The sequence below is a fragment of the Pseudorasbora parva genome, chromosome 10, assembly GCF_024679245.1.
Source record: "Pseudorasbora parva isolate DD20220531a chromosome 10, ASM2467924v1, whole genome shotgun sequence".
In the NCBI taxonomy this organism is placed as follows: Eukaryota; Metazoa; Chordata; class Actinopteri; order Cypriniformes; family Gobionidae; genus Pseudorasbora; species Pseudorasbora parva.
This window is the reverse complement of record NC_090181.1, coordinates 3,112,233-3,123,888: the sequence shown is the minus strand read 5'-3', so window position 1 is coordinate 3,123,888 and position 11,656 is coordinate 3,112,233. Positions and strand designations below refer to the sequence as shown.

The following is an 11,656-nucleotide window of genomic DNA, read 5'->3' as shown; positions in this document are numbered from 1 at the left end:
AGCTTGCGTGTATATAATGTGCGCGTCAGGTGGCGGTGTGCGATCCTGAGGCGCAGGGCTGAGCTTCGCGTACGTCTTCACCTGCTAGGCACAATCGGCTTCAGACATGCATGTAATCGCACTCAAAGTGTTCTTTTCCTCTCTAGGCAGGTATTTTTTTAGGTTTATTTATCAAAATGTTCTTTTATATATGTGTGTGATGTTCTGTATTTCGATCGCGGCTTTAACATGTTATGAGAAAACGGTTTATGAATGTTTATCCTCCACATTACCTTTTAGGCTATTTAAACCTAAATAAGAAAGCCATTGTCAGTTCGTCTGTCAGTTGGCCGGCATTTTTGGTCGCTTTATTAAAAGTTGTTGCTGTGTGCAGTGTGTAAAGGAAAATAAAAATAGTTTTACCCTTCTGCTGACAGTGTCGTGCCCCTCCCAACCCATTCACACACACAGATGATTCGACTATCAGTCGACCATAGAGAGATTCGACAATTCTGATTGTCTAAATCCTTAGTCGAGGACAGCCCTAATATATATATATATATGTATATGTATATCACAGTAATGTGTAATTTAGAGATTCAAAAACAAAAGTGCCGTATTTAATAGTTTTTATACAATAAAGAAAATTGTAAATTGTGGAAAATGTCGATCATATTTTGCCATGTGACCTGCGCATGTTTTTGTGAGAGTCCTTCCGTAATGACTGCAATAATAATAATGCTTTATTGGGGGAATCATGGCAGCTCAACAGGACAGGATATGAAGCGCTCCTGACCTTCAGGTCCCTGTAGACCACGTTTCGCTCCGAATGCAGGTAGTCCAGCGCAGACACGATCTCTGCCCCGTAGAAGCGCGCCCGATCCTCCGAAAACACACGATCCCGAGACAAGTGGAAGAAAAGCTGCAGGAATGAAGGAATAAAGGCACGTTTATTACTGTAAATGATCATTTCAAGCTCTCGTCTGAGAAGATCTGAGCCTCACCTCTCCTCCGTTGGCGTACTCCATGACGAAACACAAGCGGTCGTGGGTTTGGAAGGAGTACTTCAGAGCCTACACATGGGAAGCAACATATTAAATTTTAAGAACTCAATACGCATAAAGAGCTGTATATTGCATATCTGCGGTAGAACATGAAATGATCGCCATAGGACATTAATGGGGAATAAGACGTTTTTACGACTGTAAGACAAAGCCTTTTTTTTGCACTTAAATGCAACATTTCAAATAACTTTTGACAAGCGTTGCAGTTTATAATGTCTAAACAGATCTAAATACAAACCCGATTCCAAAAAAGTTGGGACACTGTACAAATTGTGAATAAAAAAGAATGCAATAATTTACAAATCTCATAAACTTATATTTTATTCACAATAGATTATAGATAACATATCAAATGCTGAAAGTGAGACATTTTGAAATGTCATGTCAAATATTGGCTCATTTTGGATTTCATGAGAGCTACACATTGCAAAAAAGTCGGGACAGGTAGCAGTAAGAGGCCGGGAAAGTTAAATGTAGATATAAGGAACAGCTGGAGGATCAGTTTGCAACTTATTAGGTCAATTGGCAACATGATTGGGTATAAAAAGAGCCTCTCAGATCAGCAGTGCCTCTCAGAAGACAAGATGGCCAGAGGATCACCAATTCTGATAAAATAGTGGAGCAATATCAGAATTGCAGTCCAGATCTTTCACCCATTAGAAAACATTTGCCGCATCATAAAGAGGAAGCTGCGCTAAAGAAGACCTAAGACAGTTGAGCAACTAAAAGCCTGTATTAGACAAGAGTGGGACAACATTCCTATTCCTAAACTTGAGCAGCTCGTCTCCTCAGTCCGCAGACGTTTGCAGACTGATATAAAAAGAAGAGGGGATGACACACAGGGGGAAACATGGCCTTGTCTGAACTTTTTTGAGATGTTTTGATGCCATGAAATTTAAAATCAACTTATTTTCCCCATAAAATGATACATTTTCTCAGTTTAAACATTTAATATCTCATCTATGGTGTATTCTGAATAAAATATTGAAATTTGAAAGTCATCAATGCATTTGTTTTTATTCACAATTTGTACAGTCCCAACTTTTTTGGAATCGGGTTTGTACACAAATAGAAGTCATTCATTAGCCAAATGCGTCATAGATTAATCTATTCAACACTTCTGTTTGATAGTTTATATTATATGTATCATTTTTACAGCATTAAAGTAAATTATGTGTGGGTTTTATTATAATTTTATATAAACAATAAAAAAATCTATTTATTTTATAATGTATAATAATTATTATATTACATCTTTAACGAAATGAAGGTTTGTGGGTTTAATTATAGTGCATTATATTATATTAATTATATTACATTATATTACATCATATATATAATATATATTATTTTAATAAAATATATTTAATGGAATTAAGGTTTATGGGTTTAATTATAGTACATTATATCATATTATATTAATTATATTACATTATATTACATCATAATATATCTGTAATGGAATTAAGGTTTGTGGGTTTATATATTATATTATATTAATTATATTAATAATATTATATCTTTAAAAAAATAAAGGTTTGTGGGTTTAATTATATTTTATTATAATAATTATATTATATTATATTTATTGCTGTACACATCCATCCATTCTAAAAGTTTGTGTTTACAGAATATCAGTGTGTGTGCTATGTATAATGATTGCACATATATAAATACACACGCATGCATGTACGTATATATTTGAGGAAAATGATCCAGCAGGAATCTCTCGGCTGGAGGAAAGGGGCGGCAGTGTTCACTGAAGGAGCGCTTGAGCTCTTCTAAAGGCATTGTGTGGAGGATAAACAGAGGCTTGAGACGAGAGGCTATTGAAGAAGAAGAGGAGGAGGAGAGGAGAGGAAGAGTGTAAAGCTGATGATACACAGGGCAACTTTTTGAGAAATGTTGCCGGGCAATGTTGCTGTGGGCTTTTTCCCATTGGGAATGGACAACAGATTTCTCTTTGGATATCCAGATAGGAACGTGTTGCCTATTAAAGTGCCCACAGAAACACTGCTCAAAAAGTGGCCCTGTGTATCATCAGCTTAAGAGTCTCTCACCGTCAGGAACGGGTGTCTGGAGTTCTGAAGCACACGGTTCTCTGTGAGTGTGTGAGCCACTTCATCCTGAAAACACACACACACACAGCTGCTCATTCTTCAGCGTTACACCAGTGTGGGAGCGATGAAACACTCAGGCTTTACTCACTTTGGCTACGATCACTTCTTTCCTGAGGATCTTCATGGCGTAATACATTCCCGTTGCTTTTTCCTTCACCAGAATCACCTTCCCGAAAGTGCCCTTTCCCAGGAGTTTGAGGTATTCGAAGTCAGGCATAGTCTGAAACACAGCAGACACACACACACACACAGGTTTGTTTCACTATATTAGTGAGGACATTACATAGACTTCCATTGATTTTATATCAGGTTAATGATACTTTCTATCCCCTAACCCAACCCCTATCCCTAAACCTCCCCATCACACTCACTCACTCACACACACACACACACACACACTCACACACACACACACACACACACACACACACACACACACACACACACACACACACACACACACACACACACACACACACACACACACACACACACACACACACACACACACCCCTATCCCTAAACCTACCCATCCCAGAAACATGTGCAGAACAATAGATTTAAATAAAAACTTGTTTTGGCCGATTTATAAGCCTTTTTATCTAGTGTGGACCAGTCCAATGTCCTCACTAGTGAGTTTTTTTCATAATTTACTAAATATAGGACATTTGTGCCCTCACAAGTATTGCCAAACAAGGAACACACACACACCCCAGTTCAACACCAGCAGGCCAGAGCTATACGTGACAGCTCCGCGTTTGACCTTTGACCCGCTGACCTCGCCAGGAATGCCAGGAATGTGAGCGTGGGAACTGAGCAGTGTTAATGCTGACCGCAAACTCGGATTTAGATTTAGTCGACTCAAATATAATATTTTTATATTATTTTATTTTTTTAATTATGTAATGTAAAAAAAATAAAAAAAATATTTTTTTCCTGTAATGTAGAAATAAATGGTAAATAGTAATACGTGCCATGAAAGATAAAGAAAAAAATATTAGTGATCTAAAATATAGTACATTAATTTCATATTTTTTAACCTGTTAACCGTCACTGGCCCACCGGTGGGCCCATTTGCCACTGCATGTTTAAAACAATTATATCCTATATTTATCCTGATCTAATATTGACAAACTATATATAATTTGAAAGCTTACGAACTCAAGATTCATCCTGTGAAAACCGTTTTGTAATCGGAATTAAATTATTCTAGCAGGCTCCTCCCCAAGTGGCGTCGTCATGTTTCATATTTATGTAACTATTTTAGAAGAAAAACCTTTCTAATCTTGACAACACACATATCGTCAGAAAGGTCTGAAAACTGTTTTGTGATATTTGGACAGAAATATATTAATTTGACACAGGAAATTGCATTAAAAAAATTAATGGAATTTCAATGACACCCGGTGGATATTTATGGTACAGCGCCTAAACAAAATCTCATGGGAACTTGAATTTTTGTGATATCAACTTCAAATTAGGAACACAAATTGATTAGACACATGGCTTTGATTTGATAGTAATTTTTGAGTAAAAATTATTTTGTAACGTATATTTTTTATTAAATATTAAATATCTAGTACAGTATATTTGATTTACAGTCAATTTAAACTTCCATAACTTTTCTATACTTTACTTTTTTGAAGTGATTTGATTTGAAGTGATTACTTGAGCAATACTCTGCTGACTGTCTTCTTTAAAATAAGACCAAACTTATGTCTATATTCCAAAGCGTTCTTTTTTGCAAAATTAATCTAAATCTAAATTGCAACCATTTAAGTTTGGATAGTGAATTTTCATGTATATTTTCAAAAAGGGAGATGACTGTTAACAGGTTAAATAATATGTTGCACTTACTGTCTTAAATAACAATTTTGAATATTTTATTATTTGCATTATTTTAATAATAATAAAAACATTAAACAAATTATTTTTTTTGTGAGCTGGGCAATCAATTAATCGTGATTAATCGCATCCAAAATAAAAGTTTGTGTTTACATAATATATGTGTGTGTAATGTGTAAAATTATTATGTCTATATAAATATACACACATGCATGTATATATTTAAGACAAAAAAATTATATCTATAAATGAACTATTTAATAAATTATATAAATATATATATATACAGGATATACATGCAAATGTTTCTTAAATATATATACATGGAGTGTGTATTTATATATATATATATATATATATATATATATATATATATACATACACATAATATATGTGTGTGTACTGTGTATAATTATTATGTAAACACACACTTTTCTTTTGTATGTGATTAATCGATTGCCCAGCACAATTATTTTTCTAATATTGTATTATTTAATATAGAAACAAATGGTGCATATTGCAATGGTGAATATTAAGTATCATGACAGATAAAGAAAAATAGCAGTAAAATAAAATATAGTACATTCATTGCATATTTTGGAAAAATATTGCACTTATTGTCTTAATTTTTTAAAACATTTTTATTATTTTATTAATAACATTTTTAACAATAATACAACTTTTTTTCTAATATGTTATTATTTAATATAAAAATAAACGATGTCTTAATAAAACAAAAATCTAATATTTTATTATTTTAATAATAAAAACATACATTTACATCATAATAAAAATGTAAAAAATTATTTTTTTACCAAATATTTTTCTGTAATAAAAAAAAATGGTGAATATTAATAAGTGTCATGAACGATAAAGAAAAATATCAGTAAAATAAAATCTAGTACATATTTTGGGAAAAATATTGAACTTATTGTCTTTTTTTTACACATTTTATTATTTTTAATAAAAATGTTAACAATAATAAAATGTTTTTTCTAATATATTATTATTTAATATAAAAAAATTGGTATCTTAATAAAACAAAAAAGTCTAATATTTATTATTTTTAATCATAAAAAACATACATTTACAATAAAAATGTAAAAAAAAAAAAGTTGTTTTTTCCTAATATTTTTTCTGTAATATAGAAATAAATGGTGAATATTAATAAGTATCTTGAAAGATAAAGCAAAATATTAGTGAAATAAAAATGTTGATTATTTTTTATAATAATAAAAAATGATTTTTCTAATACTTTAGTATTTTCTATTGAAATAAATAGTGCATATTGTACAGGTGAATATTAATAAGTATCATGAAAGACGAAAAATATCAGTGAACTACAATACAGCCCATTTATTTATTTATTTATTTATTTATTTATGATGTTTCATTGGTTTTGACGGCAAACTTGATCAAGTTTACAAGAGTGTTTAAACCGAGAGATGTGCACGAAGCTGAGTATACTCATAATGAGAGTTTCATTCTGCGGTGGACACATTCATATTTATTTATGAGCCTTAATGTTTATCAAACAGAAGTGTGTGAGTACCACTTTGTGCGGAGGTTTGGTCACAGACGTGTGTGTGTGGTCCGGTGACGAGTCCATCATCTCCTCCTCTTGTTTCTGCAGCCCGTCGGCCACCGTCTGTATGGCTTTGGTCCATTCCTCCCTACAGAACAACAGTCAAACCCTGGCTCTTAGGCCGCATTTACACTGAACGTTCAAGTGACACAATCCCGATTTTTCCCTCTCATGTGGCACAGATCGACTATGACATGTGAAGGTGTCAGCAGGAAAAAAAACGCATGATTCCGATATCCTCAGATCAGATTCAGGCCTCACTTATAAGTGGGAATAAATCTGATTTGAATCAGATACGTGCATAATGTAAGCGGTCCGATCGGATATTCCCCAGTAAATGCGGGTCGGACGTCAGTGAGAAAATTACAGAGGCGAATGATGTCGACTCAGGGGGACAAGAACTGCGATCAAGGGCCAGTGTTGCCAAGTCCGCAGTTTTCCTGCAGAATTGGGCTACTTTAAAGGGTTAGTTCACCCAAAAATGAAATGTCTGTCATTAACTCCTCCCCCTAATGTCGTTCCACACCCGTAAGACCTCCGTTCATCTTCACACACAGTTTAAGATATTTTATATTTAGTCCGAGAGCGTATGCAAGTGTATGCACACTATACTGTCCATGTCCAGAAAGGGAATAAAAACATCATCACAGTAGTCCATATGAGACATCAGTGGGTTAATTAGAGTCTCTTGAAGCATCAGAAATACATTTGGGTCCAAAAATAACAAAAACTACGACTTTATTCAGCATTGGCTTCTCTTCCGCGTTTGTGTTCAATCCTCAAATAAAGATTCAGACGGTTATGAATCAGTGAATTGATTCATGATTCGGATCGTGTGTCAAACTGCTGAAATCACGAGACATTGACGATCTGAATCATGAATCAATTCGCTGATTCATAACCGTCTGAATCTTTATTTGAGGATTGAACACAAACGCGGAAGAGAAGCCAATGCTGAATAAAGTCGTAGTTTTTGTTATTTTTGGACCCAAATGTATTTTGGATGCTTCAAGAGACTCTAATTAACCCACTGATGTCTCATATGGACTACTGTGATGATGTTTTTATTCCCTTTCTGGACATGGACAGTATAGTGTGCATACACTTGCATACGCTCGCAGACTAAATCTAAAATATCTTAAACTGTGTGTGAAGATGAACGGAGGTCTTACGGGTGTGGAGCGACATTAGGGGGAGGAGTTAATGACAGACATTTCATTTTTGGGTGAACTAACCCGTTAACACAGTTTTGAGTTGCATTTGGACGGGTTTTGTTCTGAAAGGGCTCTCCTCTTTTTCTCCGCTTTACGAAAGAAATGTTTCGCTGACCTTTAAAGATGTGTGGAAAAGTGCGGAAAGCAAAACATTGAATAATCATTTTGTCTGCGTCCATTGCATATCGCGCCGTTTTACCTCCTTTTCCGGCTAAGAGCGTCTTGGGCTGTTTCGTCAGTGTACAGTGTAAATGCAAATATCGGATACGGGTCGCTTTTAAAAGATGATGTAAGCGGTTCGTCAAAAAAATCAGATACAGTCACCAAATCGGAATTGTGCATCGAGACCTGCAGTGTAAATTCAGTCTAAAGCCCTATTCGGACAGTGATTATTTCTCGGGTGGTTGTAATGTGTTTTCATCATTTACAGCAGCTAGTCTGTGATTTTATTTCCGTCTGAATCCAGAATGTCCGTGTTTTTCTCCCATTTTTACTGACGTAAAAATCCCCCGCCGAATTACCTCATGTTTGTACCTCCCAAGATCGTTTGGTGATTTAATTTCCGTCCGAATCCACATCTCTGAGTTTTCAAGAAGAGATCGCTTCATAATTAACTGTTTATCCTTTCTGACCCCTGCGGAGCACCGTATCGCTGCGCTGTTATTCAGATGCATTTTATAGATCTAGCCTACACTTTTATTACTGAAATGCTGGAAAGTATTTACAAGAATAATCTTTCATCACCGCTCAAAAGAGAAAGAGAAGAAAAACACGTAAACATTTGAAATGAGCCGTTATTACGGCAGTAATTAGCGTTATATATAGGATCATTTTGCTGCATTAACTTATTTCCGCTCACTTCAACATTTAATTTTTTTTTTTTTTAAACAGGACATTTAAATAATTAAATAATTAATAATTTCCTATTATTAAATTAAATATGTTTTTATTCATTCTTATTAATCCAATCACATGACATTTTGACAGCAGACAATCATTCGACTGACCACATTCCCAGTGTGCCCATGATCTCAAAACTCGCTCCTCCACCGGGAATAAATCGCCATCCGAATGCACGAGCTTTATCGCTGAGGAGGCCGCACATTTACTTTTACAGACGTCCACATGAGAAACGATTACCGTCTGAATAGCGCTTTACACACCAGCAGAATAAAGAGTACATGTACAGGTGTGTGTGTGTGTGTGCGTGTGTGTGTGTGTTTGTGTGTCTGACCGTTCCTCGGGCGTCTCCACATGGAAGGTGCGCTCAATGACAGTGGTCCACTGCAGGCAGCGTATGATGAATGTGTTGGGTTTGGGCCGCTCCGTCTTCATCAGCTGACACTCTGGACACACACCAGAGACACACAGGACAGGGAGAGAGGGATGACGGTTACCATCATCTATCTTTATCTGTGTTTCTGCAGCAGGACATCACACACACACACACACACTCACACACACTCAGGAGGGAGCCGAACAGGTGCGCCGCCGCGCTGCACAAACTTCACACTTTAGAGGAGATTCTGGCTTAAGCCTAACGGAAGCATTTCAGCGAGAGAGCGTCACGGATTCAACTAAACATACTTTATATTAGGGATGCAACAATACACTTAGTCCACGGTTCAATACATACCTCGGTTTTTAACCACGGTTTTCGGATCGGATGGCTTGTCACATTTTATTCTTAAGGCAACAAAGAAAAATAGCTATTTTTTATTGCAATACTCTTTCATTATTTTACTTAAAAGAATTGAAAAACTTAACTTAAAACTTTACTTTAAAAATAAATAAATAATGTAAACTGTCATCGAGAAATTAATACAGGCTTGAAACAATATTAGAGTGAGTAAATAGTGACATAAGTTTAGAGGTGAACTGTCCCTTTAAGGAACGGACAAGTGTTCACTAGGCTGCGCTGCTCTCAATTGAAGACCTGCGTGCATCTAATATACAGACACATGCCGATTTTACTTTCACTTTAGACATAACCCACTGTGTTTGTGTAAACCTTGGGTGCTTCCCAATTCATATTTGTGCATCCTCGTTTCCTTTCCTCGCGCCTTAGCTCCACCCCTTCAGGATGCGAGGGAACAGTAGTGGGAAGTTCGGATCATTTTACTGACTCGGATCTTTGAGTCTCGTTCAGCAAAATGAACGAATCTTTTTTCGAGTCATTTCGAGTCATTTCACCAAAATGTGAAAATGTTGATTACATTTTAAAACTAAATAAAAATAAACTATAGGGTACTGCAACCAAAGCCAAATTATAAGAAACTGAAATGTTTAATTAATTGATTAGTTGTTGGGTCAGGCTATTGCAGTCTCTCTGTTAGTTCACCTCACCTCCTGATCCAAAACATTCTTTCTCTTGCAACTTCATATTTATCACGTTTGTTTTCCGCCTCTCGTGTCTTCGAGCTCCTCGAGACGTTCGCTGTCGACTCGTCTGTGTCTGACTCTGATCAGATCTGGGGCTGGGCCGCCCGGACCGTGCGTGACACAGGTCCGCAAACAAAAATGATTAGTTCTTACGAGTCTTTCGGGTTTGAGTCTTTCGTTCTTCCTGTTACTCCCATAGAGTCTATGCTTTCAATAACGGAAACAGAAAAGATTAGTTCTTTTGATCGAGTCTCGGGTTTGAGTCGTTCGTTCTTTTGTCACGTGACTTGTCACCATATTGAACACTAGTTCACAACCTTTTTAGTAAAAAGCACGTAGTTATTTATTTTATTTTTTATATTATTCTCAGTTGATATCACACATATACAAATATGGGAAATATATTGACTATTCAAGTCTAACATCACAAATTCAATTAGACTAATTTTGAATCAACTGTGTGTGTATATATATATATTTTTTTTTACAATTTATGTTTCAAAACATTTGAGTAATTTTGTTCTGTTGTTGTCATTTTATTAGTTGTTTTTATACTGTAATTTTTATTAATTAGTTTTAGTTTATTTACTCAGATCCTCCCTGCTAGTTTAGTTATAGATATTGCTTTTCAGTCACTTTGCATAATAATCAACACTAATATTGAGTGTAAAACAATTAAATTAAAAATGTTGTCTAAAAAGTTGTCACATTTATATTTCCCCTTAATTTTTTCAGCTAATTTATTAAATTATATTTTAACATTTTATGTTTTCAAAATGTTTTAGTCATTTTGGTCTATGTTTTGTCATTATTAGTTGTTTTTGATACATTTATGTCATTTTTATGATTTTTTTTTATTTACTAGTTTATTTACTCAGCTAAGTATTTTATTTAGTTCTAGTCATTTTAGTACTTCATTAAACTAAACAAAATTGAGAAATGTTCTTGGCATTGAGCTTTTTTATTATATTTATTTTAAGTTAATGTTTTTGTTTCAAGTAACACATTTTTTCATGACATTAGATGCAGGAAACATCGAGACGTGAGGCAACGGCCAAAGGCGTCCCATATAAAACACTGAAAATCAGCTCATACTCAGCCATTTTGTGCAATAATCAACACTAATATTGTTGTTTACTCTTAACATTTGCTCACAAAGGTGTTGCAATGTCAGAAAATGAAGTTTCACATCTAAAAACGTGTTTGCGATCTGATATCAGTGTAACCTGGTTGTGTTTTCCTCTCACACACGAATGATTCTAAATGCGTCTAAAACAGGAAAACAGGAATTAGTTTTAGTCTATTTACTCAGATCCTCCCTGCTAGTTTAGTTATAGATATTGCTATTTCATTTTAGTTATTTTAGTACTTAATTAAATTTTGCATTTATTATTATTTTCAGTCACTTTGCATTATATAACCAACACTAATATTGAGTGTAATACTATCAAATAAAATAATAATATC

General features: G+C 34.7%; 1 protein-coding gene across 1 annotated transcript in view; it reads right to left on the bottom strand.

Moving 5' to 3' along the window:
* akt1 (v-akt murine thymoma viral oncogene homolog 1) overlaps positions 1-11,656 on the bottom strand; it is a 90,265-nt gene that overhangs the window by 21,603 nt on the left and 57,006 nt on the right. The window contains exons 4-9 of the mRNA XM_067454870.1: positions 9,042-9,153; positions 6,561-6,681; positions 3,252-3,383; positions 3,104-3,169; positions 984-1,052; positions 776-901 (exon numbers count right to left, since the gene is read on the bottom strand). Coding sequence (XP_067310971.1) covers positions 776-901; positions 984-1,052; positions 3,104-3,169; positions 3,252-3,383; positions 6,561-6,681; positions 9,042-9,153 — 626 coding nt within the window. The remainder of the gene's footprint in view (positions 1-775; positions 902-983; positions 1,053-3,103; positions 3,170-3,251; positions 3,384-6,560; positions 6,682-9,041; positions 9,154-11,656) is intronic.